The 17,449-nt window shown below is 46.2% G+C and overlaps 2 protein-coding genes across 2 annotated transcripts in view; both read right to left on the bottom strand.

Moving 5' to 3' along the window:
- Window positions 1-1,123: 1,123 nt before the first annotated feature.
- PGLS (6-phosphogluconolactonase) lies at window positions 1,124-5,926 on the bottom strand. The gene is made up of 5 exons (XM_037888073.2): window positions 5,486-5,926; window positions 4,923-5,030; window positions 2,544-2,645; window positions 1,838-1,978; window positions 1,124-1,608 (listed from the first exon to the last, which is right to left on the bottom strand). Exons 1-5 carry the CDS (start codon window positions 5,759-5,761, stop codon window positions 1,471-1,473), a joined length of 765 nt encoding a protein of 254 aa, XP_037744001.1. The 5' UTR covers window positions 5,762-5,926; the 3' UTR covers window positions 1,124-1,470.
- A 4,441-nt stretch (window positions 5,927-10,367) lies between these two features.
- The window catches only part of SLC27A1 (solute carrier family 27 member 1), a 33,279-nt gene continuing 26,197 nt past the window's right edge, over window positions 10,368-17,449 (bottom strand). Inside the window, exons 11-13 of the mRNA XM_037888066.2 lie at window positions 17,239-17,403; window positions 15,681-15,827; window positions 10,368-11,944 (exon numbers count right to left, since the gene is read on the bottom strand). Coding sequence (XP_037743994.2) covers window positions 11,787-11,944; window positions 15,681-15,827; window positions 17,239-17,403 — 470 coding nt within the window. The 3' untranslated portion in view covers window positions 10,368-11,786. The remainder of the gene's footprint in view (window positions 11,945-15,680; window positions 15,828-17,238; window positions 17,404-17,449) is intronic.

Here is a 17,449-nt window from a genome sequence, read left to right as displayed (position 1 = left end):
TACATCCATGGAAGGAGAAGACGTAGATGTTCTGGATCATAGTACTGGTTTCAATCTCTCTTTGCTTGCAGACAAATGTCCATCAAAGTTCTGTCCAGCTTCTGCAAATCACATTTACATAATATGTATGATCTAAGGTTTAGAAATCCTAACTCCTACGTTCTATTCCCAGCTCTGCCAGTTTTCTGTGGATCTAAGGCAAGTCACTTACCTTCATTGCCTCAGTTTCTCCAACTGTAAAATGGGACTAAATAATATTTATTCCCCTTTGTAAATCACTTGGAGACTCTTGGATGCTATATATGTGTGAAGCAGTAGTAGTATTACCACCAGCGTCTAGCCTTGATTCCAGAGAACAAAAAGCATGAGCGGCAGCTCTAAGGCCAATGTAACATTCATCAGCTCTTTGGCAGATTATTCTTCCTCCTGGACTGACTGCAGTCCTAGGAGTATGTTCCTGAGAATTTAATGCTGACATCTGCGGAAATAGTCACAGATGAACAGAAGGACACAAGGCCATGACTGTCTGAAATGCAAGATGACAAGAAGCTAAAAAGTATGGTTCTCTCATATCTCACTAACACAAAGTGCATCTATGAGAATCTTCAACATATACGATCCTGTAGCACCCAGATTTATGCACAACATAATGGAACCAATCAAACAGGGTAACTCTGGCCAGTAGCCAGCGCAAACCTGAGGAGAGAACCTCTCCACAGAGAATCCATTCACAAACAGTGTAATCAGGGGCCAAAAACATGCAAGTAGTACTGACGTCCATGTTCTATGATGGACCAGGTCCACTGGACAGTGAAAAGATAACAGTGGAGAGAGAACAAGATCCTGAGAAGGGTCCACAAAACTGTCAAGTGAAACAAAAAGTAATCCTGACTCCAAAGTTGTTTGGAGTATTTCCAAGGAAACACTTGTTAGACCTCTGATTTCATCTCCTTACCTGCATCACTTCCCCTAAAGGAGTATAAATAGAGTCAAGGGTTTCCAAAATCACAAGGCTGTTCCTGCAGCTTCTCCTCACAAGAATAAGGACTGAAAGATCATGCCTTTAGTTGATATTTAAGCAAGAAGTACTACCTGAAGATAAAACAAGCAAGAGCCAAAAAACTGAAATGTACATCTTTAATATTGTGCATTCACTTTACATCACATTAACCATTCACAAGACAGACTGCATCATACTGTCCACCTCTGCAATCTCCAACATTTCCATTTGCAGCTAGAGACCAGCTTTGAGAGTCTTATAGCTCCCCTCCCCGACCACTGATTATTACAGTGCTCCACAAAGTACCACTTGCTTAAAAAAAGAGAAACAAAAGACAGTGTTAGTTTAGTGCCACATTCAAGTACTACGACCAGAGTCCTCAATCTGGAATGTTGTAGAGCTGGCTCTATGCAGGAACTGCAGCCAGTGCTCCTGAATCACCACCCTGAAATCCAGCCAAGTGTTTGGTTCTACAAGATAGAGTGCTTCTCAAAGGGAACAGTCAACTCCTTGGCTGCAGACTCATCCAGAAACCAGTGCAGCTTCCCAGTATGAGGCTGGACAAGAGCAGCAGGGAGAGGGTTCTCCTCATCACCTTCCAAAATCCGCTGTGCAAAGAAACAGGGCATTAGCACTGCCAGTCCCACTAATCCAGGGACATCATAGTGCAATGAGACAGTCATGGAAGCGTTCACCATGCCAAACAAACTCTCTAGAACTGGCCAAAAAATTTTCCATCAAAATGTTTTTTCAGTGGGAAATGGCTTTAACTAAATGGATGGATTGTTTTTGTTAAATTTTGGGTTTTCATCAATTTTCTTCATTTTTAAACCTTACCTTTAAGATGGCAGCTTTACTTTCCCCTGTAGCAACGAACACAACAGTCCGTGCTGCATTCAGAACAGGCAATGTTAGAGTTATCCGCTCAGGTGGTGGCTTCGGAGAATCACTAATAGAGGCAACTATCTTCTCTTTTTCCTGCCATGAAAAATAAAGCCAAAGTGTGAAAATTGATCAGAATAGTGCAGAGATAGGAGTCAAAGCAAAGGACAGCCTCACCAAATTCAAGCTTGTGCTATTTGACTATGACTAAGCAGCCAGTAAAAGGAGACCAAAGATCATTATCAGGCCTCAGATCCTGGTCAGCATTAATCAACATTAAAGTTTTCTAGGCAGACTCATGCATCCATGTACAGCTCCACTGAAGTCAACAGGGCTCCATATGGGCACAGGGTTACACCCACATGAATCAGATTGCAGGATCAGGACTAAGTGAAGAGGAAAGAGTCAAAGTCCATCTGCTTTTCCTCTTGTTCCCACTTTCCTTTTTTAAAAATCAAATTCCAAATACTGGCAACTGCCAAGTTCTAATGCCATAACTCAGAGCTGTTCATCAAACTCTTAAAACAACCACATATGCATGCACTCAGACTTACCACCTAGAGACAAACTAGAACGGAAAAAAAGCCCTGTCACAGTTGTCAACAAAATACACATTCTTATCCCAGTATACAGTATCCGCTCCCTGGGTCTGTAAAATCACCTGCAGAAGGGGATGGTCTGGAAATAGGGAGCAGGTGTGACCATCTGGCCCTATTCCCAAAATCAGCAGATCAAAGACAGGCATGTTCTCACCTTGAAAAGCCTGCAAGAAGGAACAAAAACCCAGACAGAGGAAAGCACAAATTAGGACACTGAACAGAAAAAGGAGGTATCACTGCAAAAGTATAAATCACATCAGGAATAAGGGTGTACAGCTGCTGAACACAGAGCGCTCACACACTGCAATGAATTTCTGTTCACATATACAGCTTTCTGGCATCTCACAACTGAACACACTGTCACAGAATGCAGCTGGGTTACAATGGCAGAAGTTCAGCAGTAGGTTGAACACCTTTGATTTAGCAACCAAACACATTATACATCATTAGTTTAAAAACAGCATACACATTCCACTAGAAAGTCTCCCCATTAACACACACCATCTTCACCAGCTAAAGAGTCCCCTCCCTGAGTACAAGCACCACAAATACACCACAGTAAACACATCTCATCCACAGAGATATTTTTTAAAAAATCATATAGAACATAAAAATGAACAACTTAAAATTCTTTAATCTTATCAGCATTCCAGTCTATGCAAGTGGACACCAATTCCTGGGTTCCCAAGATGGCCTCCCCAGTTTCTTTTGGGAATTCAACATCTTGGTCAACTCAGGAGTGATCTTGTTAAATTAAAAAAATGAGGAGTCCTTGTGGCACCTTAGAGACTAACAAATTTATTTGGGCATAAGCTTTCGTTGGCTAGAACCCACTTCATCAGATGCATGGAGTGGAAAATACAGGATCAGGTATAAATACATGAAAAGATGTGATTTGCCTTACCAAGTGTGAGGCCAGTCTAACAAGATTATTTAATTGATAGCAGGATACCAAGGGTGGAAAAATAACTTTTGAAGTGATAATGACCGTGGCCCATTTCAGACAGTTGACAAGAAGGTGTGAGTATGGGGAAATTAGGTTTAGGTTTTGTCATGACCTACCACTCCCAGTCTTTATTCAGAAGGCCACTAGCCATCACCTACAGCCACCAACTAAAACCTCTCCAGTGCATCATCAGGGATCTACAGCCTATCCTGAAGGACGATCCTTCACTCTCACAGACCTTGGGGGACAAGCCAGTCCTCACTTACAAACAGCCCCCCCAACCTGAAGCAAATACTCTCCAGCAACCACACACCACAAAACAAAAACACCAACCCAGGAACCAAACCCTGCAATAAACCACGATGCCAACTCTGTCCACATATCTATTCAAGGGACACCATCATAGGACCTAACCACATCAGCCACACTATCAGAGGCTCGTTCACCTGCACATCTACCAATGTGATATATGCCATCACGTGCCAGCAATGCCCCTCTGCCATGTACATTGGCCAAACCGGACAGTCTCTGTGCAAAAGAATAAATGGACACAAATCTGACATCAGGAATCATAACATTCAAAAACCAATAGGAAAACACTTCAATCTCCCTGATCATTCAATAACAGACCTGAAAGCGGCAATTCTTCAACAAAAAACCTTCAGAAACAGACTCCAACATGAAACTGCAGAACTGGAATTAATTTGCAAACTGGACACCATCAGATTAGGCCTGAATAAAGACTGGGAGTGGTTGGGTCATTACAAAACCTAAACCTAATTTCCCCCTACTGTTACTCACACCTTCTTGTCAACTGTCTGAAATGGGCCACGGTCATTATCACTTCAAAAAGTTATTTTTCCTCCCTGGATATCCTGCTGTCAATTGAATCATCTCTTAGACTGACCTCACACTTGGTGTTTGTTAGTCTTTAAGGTGCCACAAGGACTCCTTTTGTTTTTGCTGATACAGACTAACACAGCTACCACTCTGAAACTTGTTAAATTAGTTTGTTCCAAAAGTACTACGTGGGGACTTTTGGGAAGATTATGAGCAGTCCATCACTTTGGAGCACAAGTATTATTACAGAGAGATAATTTTGGACAATAGGACTGAATTTAGGTTTTGTACTCGCAAAAAATAAAGGTTTTACAGAATCTATGATTAACAAACATTTTACTGACTTTTCTGCATTTTAAGTAGCACATTCCTGGGTGTGTGGGGAACATTAACGTTCCCCTCCAGCGTTGCCAATTCAGAAACAAAAACTTCATGTTAATACGTGAAAACTAGTCTGAATTAATTCCCCTAGCTAACTGAAGTGCAAGAAGAAAGCAAGTAACATTAGCAATAAAAAGTAAATTGTTTAAAATTCTCTGTTTGAATACCAGCAAGAGTTATTGGTAACACAGCTGCGGAACTTATTTAGTAAATTAGTGACTTTCACTCCTACTTGAAGAAGTTGGATATACAGAACAAAAACTTTCCACTGAACCTCTTTTAACTTCTCAGCATAGTCTGAAGCAGCCTCTTCTACAGGTAGTGAGGGGTTAATTATAACCACTTGATTTTCTGGGATGGAGATCTTGGAGAGGAGGTGAGTCTGAAATAAATAATTAAGATTCTCAAAATTCTAACCAAGAAGTTGAGCTATATTGTTTTACACAATGGGATTTTTCCCTACTCTCAATTAACAAAATCAGAGTACATTTACTTTCATAACTTTTGGAAACAACAGCATCTGCTGGTGAATGGGAACGTCAACAGGAACCAAAGATCCTAAGGCCTGATCTACACTTAAAAGTTAAGCTGACATAGCCAGGTTGGTCAGGGTGTGGGAAAAAAGCACACACCTGAGCACTATAGCTATACCGACTTAAAACCCAGTGTAGACACAGCTTTGTCCATGGAAAAATGTGTTCCCTTGGTCTTAGCAGGAAAATCTAGAATTGTTGCAACAAACGTCTTCTCCACATTCCTGCCCCGATAACTCCCCCGCGCCCTTACCAGGGGGCTTTCCCGCGTGCGGGGCGGGGCGGGTCCCCGCAGCCCCCTCACCTTGTAGGCACCGTACGTGCTCTCCGGGTCCTCCACGGGCACCACCCGCTCGTCGCAGAAGGCCAGGACCCAGCGGGCGGGGGCAGCGGGGCCGGAGAGGGCGGCGGCCGCGGGCAGCTCCTGGGACAGGATCCGCACCAGGCTCCCGCCCGACAGCCCCAGCGAGAAGCGGCCGCCGGACTCGGCCGCCCGCTGGGCCACGAGCTGCGCCAGGGAGGAGCCCAGCTCCTGCGGGGAGGGGAACACCGAGATGTGGCGGGGCACGAAGCCAGGCATGGCAGGGCCGGAGGCGGTGGGAGCAGGGGACGGGGCGAGGCACCAGTCGGTCCGGAGGGTGCTGGGCGGAGCGGAAGTTTGGGCAGTTACCGAGAGACAGCCGGAAGCTGGGAAAAGGAACCAGGAACACTGTGCGGAGAGGGACGAACATCCACGGGACACACCAGGAAGCGGGGAAGGAAGGGGAGTACTTAGAGCGCGCACAACACCGGAAGTGATGTGTGAAAACGCTGCCAAGTTGCCTGGCAACCCCGGCCCCGAGGATGCAAGACTCGGTCGTAGGCGAGGGGCGCCTCAGGCGGTAATAGGGGTCCTCCCCCATGCGAGTCTCCAGGGCCCGGGGGCAGCTTCGCCCGTAGCGGGGGCGAGGTTTCTCCGTCCCCCACCAGGGCAGGCGCGGCAGCCCTAGTTGTTCCAAGCAACGGGGGGCGTCTGAGTGCCCAGCTTGGACTCGTTCGACGCTTGCAAACTTTTCTCCACCCTCACACAGGCTAGAAACTTATTTCAAACGGCAAAACTCTCATGTCGACTCAGCCTGCCAGGAGCTGGGGCTTTACCTAAAACTCAAAATATCACCAGACTCCCTGTCCCAAGGTATTGCTTAGTCCTCAGAACGGGCCAGTGCCACCCACAGGGTCCATCTGAGGCAGTGAATAGTTCCTCAAGAAAGACCCCACCTCCCACATCCAGACACACATCAAGTCCCCTACCCCACATGCACCTGTTCTCACCCCTTCTCATCCCCCTCAATCCATCGAAAATACTGTTGTGAAAAATCATCTTTCTGGGCTATCGCTTTGAACCCCTCTCACCTCTATGCTGCCCTCTTCAATTATAAACCGTAAAAGTCAGCAGTCAATTTAATGGATTAGATGTTCTGGTTCAGAAGAGCCCATCACACCAAATGGAAATGAATGAAAGTTACACTGATTCTAAGTTTGTTTTAATGTGTTTGTTTTTATTTCTGAGTTTGGTAAAACAAATAATAGACAATATAGTGATCAGACTGAAAAACAATTTTGTTTTAAGAGTTTAATTAGTCAATACATGGTCCTTTAAACTACAAGAAACTTTAGTAAATTTAAAGTTATAGCCTGCGGCTGATCAGCTCAGTTCCCAAGCTGCAGACTCCCTCATTTTGTTTTTGAGCATGTTATAGTTCCAGATAACTAGGTTCATTCTTACCATGAATGACTTTCTTTAGTGTCTGTCCTGATAAAAGGCACATTCCAGATTTTAAAAAATCAGTATTTAAACCAGTTTCAGAGTAGCAGCCGTGTTAGTCTGTATTCACAAAAAGAAAAGGAGGACTTGTGGCATCTTAGAGACTAACAAATTTATTTGAGCATAAGCTTTTGTGAGCTACAGCTCACTTCATCGGATGCATTCAGTATTTAAACCATTAGTGATGGTCCAGTTTCTTGAGTGCATTAAACATTAAAACAATGTGTTTCAAAAGCATCCGCAAGACTTTATAAAAATATTTTAGATGAAGCATTAACTCCACCAGAGAAAAGAAAAAATTTCATTCTGCCCTATGTTCCATGTAGTGTCATTGAAGTACTGTAATTGGAACTGCCCAGGGTGAAACAGAACAGAATATGGTCCTTCCAGTATAAATTGCATAAAAGGTACTAGTCCACTGAAAGTTCCTTAAAGGCATCACATCGCTGGATACACCAGCAGCAGCTGCCACTACCGGATATGGTAAGTTCAAATGCCTCCAAAACAACGGAATAATCAGCTGCTCGGGACTACACGATTAGTCCCAAAGCCCTGAGGTAAGTGGGGAAGTGGGATACCGGAAGGAAGCACGAGCAGGAGCGTGCGAGAGGGGAGGGCTCCTGCCTCATACTGAGAAAGAGGGATGATCAGCGAGTTATCTCAAGTGCCTATACTCAAATGCAAGAAGCCTGGGAAACAAGCAGGGAGAACTGGAAGTCCTGGCACAGTCAAGGAATTATGATGTGATTGGAATAACAGAGACTTGGTGGGATAACTCACATGACTGGAGTACTGTCATGGATGGATATAAACTGTTCAGGAAGGACAAGCAGGGCAGAAAAGGTGGGGGAGTTGCATTGTATGTAAGGGAGCAGTATGACTGCTCAGAGCTCCAGTATGAAACTGCAGAAAAACCTGAGAGTCTCTGGATTAAGTTTAGAAGCGTGAGCAACAAGGGTGATGTCGTGGTGGGAGTCTGCTATAGACCACCGGACCAGGGGATGAGGTGGACGAGCCTTTCTTCTGGCAACTCACGGAAGTTACTAGATCGCGGTCCCTGACTTCAAATCACCCTGATATGTGCTGGGAGAGCAATACACCAGTGCACAGACAATCCAGGAAGTTTTTGGAAAATGTAAGGGACAATTTCCTGGTGCAAGTACTGGAGGAACCAACTAGGGGCAGAGCTCTTCTTGACCTGCTGCTCACAAACCAGGAAGAATTTGTAGGGGAAGCAAAAGTGGATGGGAACCTGGGAGGCAGTGACCATGAGATGGTCGAGTTCAGGATCCTGACACAGGGAAGAAAGGAGAGCAGCAGAATACGGACCCTGGATTTCAGAAAAGCAGACTTTGACTCCCTCAGGGAACTGATGGGCAGGATCCCCTGGGAGAATAACATGAGGGGGAAAGGAGTCCAGGAGAGCTGGCTGTATTTTAAAGAATCCTTATTGAGGTTACAGGGACAAACCATCCCGATGTGTCAAAAGAACAGTAAATATGGCAGGCGACCAGCTTGGCTTAACAATGAAATCCTTGCTGATCTGAACACAAAAAAGAAGCTTACAAGAAGTGGAAGACTGGACAAATGACCAGGGAAGAGTATAAAAATATTGCTCGGGCATGCAGGAGTGAAATCAGGAAGGCCAAATCACACCTGGAGTTGCAGCTAGCAAGAGATGTTAAGAGTAACAAGAAGGGTTTCTTCAGGTATGTTAGCAACAAGAAGAAAGTCAAGGAAAGTATGGGCCCCTTACTGAATGAGGGAGGCAACCTAGTGACAGAGGATGTGGAAAAAGCTAATGTACTCAATGCTTTTTTTGCCTCTGTCTTCACGAACAAGGTCAGCTCCCAGACTATTGCACTGGGCAGCACAGCATGGGGAGGAGGTGACCAGCCCTCTGTGGAGAAAGAAGTGGTTTGGGACTATTTAGAAAAGCTGGACGAGCACAAGTCCATAGGGCCGGATGCGTTGCATCCGAGAGTGCTAAAGGAGTTGGCGGATGTGAGTGCAGAGCCATTGGCCATTATCTTTGAAAACTCATGGTTATCGGGGGAGGTCCCGGACAACTGGAAAAAGGCTAATGTAGTGCCTATCATTAAAAAAGGGAAGAAGGAGGATCCTGGGAACTACAGGCCAGTCAGCCTCACCTCAGTCCCTGGAAAAATCATGGAGCAGGTCCTCAAGGAATCAATTCTGAAGCGCTTAGAGGAGAGGAAAGTGATCAGGAACAATCAGCATGGATTCACCAAGGACAAGTCATGCCTGACTAATCTAACTGCCTTCTATGACGAGATAACTGGCTCTGTGGATGAGGGGAAAGCAATGGACGTGTTGTTCCTTGACTTTGGCAAAGCTTTTGACATGGTCTCCCACAGTATTCTTGCCAGCAAGTTAAAGAAGTATGGGCTGGATGAATGGACTATAAGGTGGACAGAAAGCTGGCTAGATTGTTGGGCTCAACGGATAGTGATCAATGGCTCCATGTCTAATTGTCAGCTGTTATCAAGTTGAGTTCCCCAAGGGTCGGTCCTCAGGCCGGTTTTGTTCAATCTCTTCATTAATGATCTGGAGGATGGTGTGGATTGCACCTTCAGCAAGTTTGCAGATGACACTAAACTGGGAGGAGAGGTAGATACGCTGGAGGGTAGGGATAGGATACAGAAGGCTCTAGACAAATTAGAGGATTGGGCCAAGAAATCTGATGAGGTTCAACAAGGACAAGTGCAGAGTCCTGCACTTAGGACGGAAGAATCCCATGCACCGCTACAGACTAGGGACCGAATGGCTAGGCAGCAGTTCTGCAGAAAAGGACCTAGGGGTTACAGTGGACGAGAAGCTGGATATGAGTCAACAATGTGCCATTGTTGCCAAGGCGGCCAATGGCATTTTGGGATGTATAAGTAGGGGCATTGCCAGCAGATCGAGGGACGTGATCGTTCCCCTCTATGCGACATTGGTGAAGCCTCGTCTGGAGTAGTGTGTCCAGTTTTGGGCCCCACACTACAAGAAGGATGTGGAAAAATTGGAGAGCGTCCAGCGGAGGGCAACAAAAATGATTAGGGGTCTGGAACACATGACTTATGAGGAGAGGCTGAGGGAACTGGGGATGTTTAGTCTGCAGAAGAGAAGAATGAGGGGGGATTTGATAGCTGCTTTCAACTACCTGAAAGGGGGTTCCAAAGAGGATGGATCTAGACTGTTCTCAGTGGTAGCAGATGACAGAACAAGGAGTAATGGTCTCAAGTTGCAGTGGGGGAGGTTTAGGTTGCATATTAGGAAAAACTTTTTCACTAGGAGGGTGGTGAAACACTGGAATGCGTTACCTAGAGAGGTGGTTGAATCTCCTTCCTTAGAAGTTTTTAAGGTCAGGCTTGACAAAGCCCTGGCTGGGATGATTTAGTTGGGGATTGGTCCTGCTTTGAGCAGGGAGTTGGACTAGATGACCTTCTGAGGTCCCTTCCAACCCTGATATTCTATGATTCTATGATTAAAATGAGAAAATAATCCACTGTTAGGACAGGTGGAGCACAGCACACATGCACTTGTGAAGGTCAATCCCTTTAATTCTCCAATTTTAAGAGTTACATTTAGTTCTAATTGTGCAAAAGCACAAGGAAAACAAGTACATCAGAAATGTCTGTTAATGGACTTGACCACATTAAACAGAAAATAAAATTGTAATTGAGGTTGGAGTAGACATTAAAATTATTATGTTCCTATTTGTCTTGTCATATGTGGCCTTCATTGGTGTTCAACAATTGCCACTCATTTCCAGCAGAGGGCAGCACAATTTAAAGATGAAAACTACCAGTAAATATAAAAATAAAATTGAAGAAAATACACAGCAACATTACAATTAACTTTTCCTAAGACCTCACATTAGCATTAAAAGGTGTAACATTACCATGTGACTCCTCTGTCAAGACCTGCCATTTACCTCATTGTTACCTAGCCCAGTAACAAGTTTAAATACATTGTTTGTTCACTGGCATAATGTCCCTAGGCAGTGGCCCTGTGTCCCTAATTATGCTTTTTAGCCATTTACACCCAATCTACTTTCTTCCGTGAATTAACAACCTATTTATTCTGCAGACCACAGTTTGTGAAGATTCACAGACTGCACTCCAGGGGTCAACAACCTGATTAATTCCCAGTCCTATTTTTATTTATTATTGTAATGCCTAGAGCCCCAGTCATGGACCAGGATCCCATTGTGCTAGGCCCCATTATACGAACAGAATACCTTAGGTAAATGAATGATAGACACTTCAGAGCGAGACTTCCCACTACAGCGAATCTTAGATGTGTAGTTAAAAAAGAGAAATGTGAGGTGGGACAATCAAAGGCTCTACCTGAAGAAAATAATGCTACTAACTAAAGGTCTACAGATAGCAACATAAAGTTGAGAGATAAAGCAGAAGGAAACCTGCTCAGGGCATATCATTTCTGTTCAGTTACATCCTCAGGATGTTACAATAAATAATTCAGACCATAAACACCTCCCATGTTGCACAGAGTCCCTCAGTTTGTAGTGGTTACAAAGAGAAAAAAATATCTCTAGATACAGAACTGTAGAGAAATGTCATGTCTATGCCCAGGATAGGAATAGCTCACAAATTAATGTGCTTAAGACATGTGAGGACATCATCCTACACCCCAATGAATTTGTCACGGTTGCCAATGCATTGCACGAGGACCTTGTACTACTTATCTAGCAGGAATCCCTCGCTTTCACAGGCAGGATCCCTTCTTAAACTAGTCAGTAGCATTTCCTGCAAGACACACATCCCAGACCAGATCACAGAGTGACCTTTCTGGCACGGATCCTCTCAAAGAGGGACTCATTCAATGGAACATATTTTCCCATCTTTAGATCAAGAAAATATAACCGGTCTGATGTTTGATGAGGGTCAAATCCTTCTCTCTGTAAACGGGTTTTCTGGATTTTGAACGTGCCTTGGAAAAGAGAAAGAAAACGCTAAAGTAAAAATTTTCAGAGCTGGAAACCCATGGAAATGGAGTTAGGAAGATAAATGTGAACCAACATAGTACTTGTTATTAGCGTTAAACCTAGAAGCCAGATACTTCTCACCACCATACACCAGAAGTAACTCCACTAGCTGGTATAAGACACGATGAATCAGGCCCTAGATCCCTTGGGATCAGTACAAAAGACAAATCACAATCCATTCACGGTATACGTGCTACAAACCCCATAGCTTTTGTTTCTTCTTTCTCCACCAACCTCTGACAGTACAGGATCTGTGCAATTTCAATTGTGCATTGTGTTCTTGACCTAAGCTAGTGGTCACCAAACTGTGGGGCATGCACTCCTGAGGGGGGCATGGAGGAATGTTCAGGGATTGGGGGGGGTAGCATGATAGAGCCTGGGCCAGCCCCCATGGTGGATGGGAAGGGAGTGCCACCCAGCTCTGCTCTGCCCCAGCCCCAGCCGCACGTCCAGTCCCAGCCCCCAGCAGAGGCTCCAGCCGGGGGTGGCAGGTTTGTTGAAATTTTGGTGGTGCCCAGAACCTGCCCCTCCCAAACTCCACCCCCCACCTGCCTAAGGCTCTGGGAGGGAGTTTGGGTGGGGGGAGGGGGAGGTTTGGGGTGCAGGCCCTGGGCTGGGGCAGGGGAGTGGGGTGCAGGAGGGGTGTAGGCTCTGGGAGGGAGTTTGGGTGCAAAAGGGGTGAGAGGTTGGGCTCTGGGAGGGAGTTTGGGTGGGGGAGGGGATCTAGGGTTCATGATGCAGGACGGGGCTCAGGGCTGGGGCAGAGGGTTAGGGTGTGGGGGGGGGATGAGGGGTTTGGGGTGTTGGAGAGGCTCAGGGCTGGGGCAGAGGGTTGGGGTGGGGTGGGGGGGGTGAGGGCTCTGGCTGGGGCTGTGGGCTCTGGGGTGGGGCAGGGCTGGGGATGAGCTTGGGGTGCAGGCAGGCTGCCCTGGGGCTGGGGCCAGAGAGGAGGACTCCCCCAGCCCTCTCCCCACCGGCAGCAGTGAGCTCTGGGAGAGGGGCCTCCCTCTCCCCCCTGGCAGCACACTCACCTTGTACCACTGTCATTGCACGTGCTCCATGGGCCCCTCTCAGGTCCAGGAAGCCCCCTCGCCTTCCCATGTGCCCCTCCTCCCCTGCTGCTGCCCCTCATTGTAGCCTCAATGGGGGTGAGGGATGGGTCTGCCCCTTGCCCAGGGTGGGGCAGGAGCGGTGACTGAAGGCAGGGGGGCCCCCTGTGCTGGTGGAGGGTCCCGCTGGAAAAGGGAAGGGTCCTAGGCAGAAGGGCAGGGTCAGGGCAGCCTGCCCTGCCACTAGTGCATGGGGGGCACTAGGACCCTGAATCAGCAGTTGATGCCGGAAGCCAGCAGGGCGGAGTCAGCCTGGGGCTGCAGGAGAGAGGCCGGGAGGCTCTGGGGGCCAGGGGAGGTGCGCGGGGGCAGGAAGTGGGGGCCAGGGGACACTTGGGGGAGGTGCGGGGGTAGGGGGGATTGCAGTCGGGGCCGGGGGAGAGACCTGGCCCCTAACATGGGCGGAGCCGGGCCCCAAATATTGCTAGAGCCCGGACACCATAGGCCCATACAACTTGTCGCCCCTGGCCCCAGCTCCAGCGCTGGCCCTGCTCCTGGCCAAGGCCCAGCCCCCGGCTCCCAACCGTGGCGGGGGAGGAACTAGGTAAGGGGAGGGGCATGCAAACAAAAAAGTTTGGGGACCGCTGCTATAGCCCAAACCTTCATTACAGGGACATTGTGAGACATTGTTCATGTTTGTAAAAAGACCTCAAGATGCAATGTGCAGTATATTGCAGGTGTTGTAAAAATGTAATATTTGGACTCCTCTAAGTGCTGTCCGTAGCACTGAATCCAAGTGGCAATGCTTTGAGGCATTCAGTGGCTCAGGTAAACCTATTTGCTGCTTTAGAGATTATGGTATGTGGAAAGAGTGGAGGTGGGAACCCTGATGCTTTAATTACCAGGTCAGTCTTTAGCTGTCACATTGAAAATCTAACCAACATCTCCCTGGCTGCAATGACTGACAGCACATCCCTTAGAATAAGGCTGAGATACACCAGGAAGATCAGCCTTTTGATGCAGCTGGTAGTTACTGCACAGTGGTGAAATTTCTGCCATTTAATTTTCAGTTTGAAAGTCCATGTAGCTTCCGTCTAATAATTAATAAAGGCTCTTATTCAGGTTTGTAACTATTTCACAATCTCAATCTTGTGTCATACTGGTCTGTTGTTTCTGCCATCTAGAGTTGGTTGATATTTACTATGTGTGAGCTATGTAATTTCTTGCTTCCACTTCTGCAAAAGACTAAAAAAGAATTCTCCTGGAAAAGGGACAACAGCCACCTCTAAAGCTGTTTAATCAGCTGACCAGGCAGTTAGTCAGAGTATGAGAAAGCGTGAATGTTTGCAAAATCTCCAGCATGAATGAGGGCAAATGATCAGGCAGTAAATAGTCTGTGCAAGATGGAGTAACTAGGGCAATTATACTTCACACCTCAGTGGTTCAGGAGCCAAATTAGCAATCAACATTACCCAAAAGAGCCAGAGTCATGTGAAATCACTGTTTCATTTACTATGGTACTAGTCATATTCAAAAAGTATGACAGTGGAAATATTTAGTTTATATATGGAGGTAGTCAAACTGTTGCTTGGGAGCCTCATGCAGTTCTTTTGCAGTTAAAGTGCAGCTCACAGAGCTCCCCATGCCCTCACTCCATTCTCCACTTACCAGACTAGGGCCGGGGGGAGTCTCGGGGCTTCTGCCCTTTGGGGAGAGGAGTTTCGGGGCTTCTACCCCACAGAAGGCGACTGCCGGGGCTCGGGGGTTTCAGCAGGCGCAAGGCTGAAGCCCCTAGCCTTGGCAGGTGCGCCCTATGGGGCTGAAGCCCGGCTCTCAAACTTCTGAAGATTATCGCACATGGCTCAGAGTGTCACTAAGTTTGGCCATCCCAGGTATGTATGTATATGTTATTCTCACAGCAAATAAGTTAATAACTTAAGCTGATAATTTAATTGGTTAATAACATAGTAAAAGCATTCTGATTGGCTAATAATTAAATCACACTGTGTTTTAATATCAGGTGCTGCAAAGAGCTGCAGGAGACACATTAAAGAGCCACTTGCAGCTTACGAGCCGCAGTCTGAGTATCACTAAGCAAGAGGGTTGCGAGAGCCCCAGTATGTGTTTAAATTCCTTCAGCAGATTACAAGGACCCTTTCAATTGTTTAATAGGTAGTTATATTTATATTCCCAAGCACTCTACTGTTGGCAAAAGGCTCCCACTGACCCATATATAGAGAGCTGGCCTATACCACAGCACTGAACTCAGAACAAGTATTAGAAAGCGCAAAAATCCTTTCCTCTGCAAAGGTCTCTTCAGTTAATGGCCTTGGTCCAGGTATTCTCTTGTATAAAACTCAACTACAGACATTATATCACTCATAGGGTTTATGTGCAAAATCCAGCAGAATCACAAGAAATCCATGAAAGAAAGGAAGACAGACACATGGCAGCAGCCAATTAACTCCAAATAAAACCAGCTGACTAAGTGCAGGTTTCTTATTGCTATAGAGCACAATTAAAAGAGAGGCAACTTTGACACTTTCCAAGTTTGAGTTGAGCTCTGGGGTCTGAAAGTTACTGACACATGCATTGCTAACAAGAAAAGAACTTGCAAGCGACCCATCAGTACCTGTGGTATCAACTTGGGGCAGGAGACGAAGAAAGATGGGTCGTGCATAGGGAGGCAGCTCCTTCTGTAGTTCCTGATACAAAGCATTAGGACTCAGTTTAGCTTTTGGATCTGCTATTGCTGCCATTCCAGCTTTCCCTTCCACCCCTGAAATAAAACAATAGAACTCAATGTATAGGACAGAGAGAATGGTGCTGGATTGGGCTTTAGACACTGAGTACAGGTGTAAATACAGATACCCACCCAAACCTTACCCTTTGCTCCCTCAGTTGCAAGTGAGGGCAGCATGGCAGAGGCACCAAGCTTTAACCACTGTGGTAGGGAACTCCTTGCAATTCTGATGGACTTGGAAGGAAACCACTTCCAGCCCTCCTCAGTCAAAAGTAAGGTCACAATGTCCTTATCTCAGAAAGCTAATCCAACTCAATCTTATTAAGATTCCTCCTCCACCCAGACTCAGTATGCAATAAAACCAAGGAGACTGAACCGCCATTTAATGGGAACTTTTCCAAACGGACACTTGCTTGAAACAGGTTTCAGAGTAGCAGCCATGTTAGTCTGTATTCGCAAAAAGAAAAGGAGTACTTGTGGCACCTTAGAGACTAACAAATTTATTTGAGCATAAGCTAGCTGTAGCTCACGAAAGCTTATGCTCAGATAAATTTGTTAGTCTCCAAGGTGCCACAAGTACTCCTTTTCTTTTTGCTTGAAACAGTTTCCCTTTTCATAAAGGGCCTTTTCCTCTTGCTCATTGTAGCTTTCTCCAGACCTTTTATTTGTGCCCAGAGAATTTAAGAGCCATTTACGTTTTATAAATGCTCATTCTGTTCTGTATCAGTTCCCCACACCAGAGACCCAGCCTTCATGATTGAGAGCTATGGGGAGGGAAAGCAGACAAGTCTCTCAGCATTTGAGTGGCAGCTCCCAAAGTGAGCCCAGTGACAAGCATCCCTCCAACCCCATCCCCCCCCCAGGGATTATACTAAGATGCATGTTCCTGTGTGGAATCAAACAGGAGCCTCAATGGAATCCTGAAGATTACTTTCACCAAGAGTTTCTGCTGAGCACAAACTATAAACAGGCTAAGACATCAAACACATGAGTCTCCTTCTTCCTATTTCTCCTCCTTAAAAAAAGCTCTTTCTTTTTAAGAACAAGTCATTATAAACCAAGGTGGAGAGCTTGCACTGAACACTCCAACACTGAGCTGCATTATCTGGAGATCAGAGCTCCCTGGGCACCCAGACAGATTACTTCTTAGTTGGATTCAACCACTAATGATCACACCTTTCCCCATGTGTATGGATCTCACCACAGCAGCATAAGTTACAAGTACTCATTAGTGAATTATCCCTGGGGCCTTCATTTCACTGCTCAGGATGAGTGCTGGCCAAATCAGACCACTCTGTTGCCCGCCTATCTTCCCCCGTTTTGGGGCACCCTACTCCAGCAGAGATGGTCAATTTCAAATTGTCCTGGGGAAGGAGATACAAATGTATATATCTGCCTGACTTGCCCCCCCACCCGAAAAGCTTGGAAGTTCTGGGTCTCCAGTTACCTGGTACCTCCACGCCATACACGGCAACATCTGTTTGACTGAGGATGTGACTCAGGATTCCCTCTACTTCTGTGGTGGAGACATTTTCCCCTCGCCACCGAAATGTGTCCCCACTGCGGTCTTTGAAGTACATGTAACCAAGTTCATCCATCACTAACACGTCTCCTGTGGGGGAGAGAAGCCACAATCAATCTCAGTACTTGATTAAGGA

This window comes from Chelonia mydas, chromosome 20 (assembly GCF_015237465.2).
Source record: "Chelonia mydas isolate rCheMyd1 chromosome 20, rCheMyd1.pri.v2, whole genome shotgun sequence".
Classification (NCBI taxonomy): Eukaryota; Metazoa; Chordata; order Testudines; family Cheloniidae; genus Chelonia; species Chelonia mydas.
Note: the sequence above shows the minus strand (reverse complement) of the source record. Positions and strands in the feature narration are given on the sequence as shown.

What these genes read in the sequence shown, in the direction of transcription:
- PGLS (XM_037888073.2), bottom strand. Translation starts at nt 5,761, where the DNA reads ATGCCTGGCTTCGTGCCCCGCCACATCTCGGTGTTCCCCTCCCCGCAG. An exon ending in CAGACCATCCCCTTCTGCAG is followed by an intron (nt 1,979 to 2,543) that starts GTGATTTTACAG and finishes TTTTCATGGCAG; the next exon opens with GAAAAAGAGAAGATAGTTGC. An exon ending in GTAAAGCTGCCATCTTAAAG is followed by an intron (nt 1,609 to 1,837) that starts GTAAGGTTTAAA and finishes TTCTTTGCACAG; the next exon opens with CGGATTTTGGAAGGTGATGA.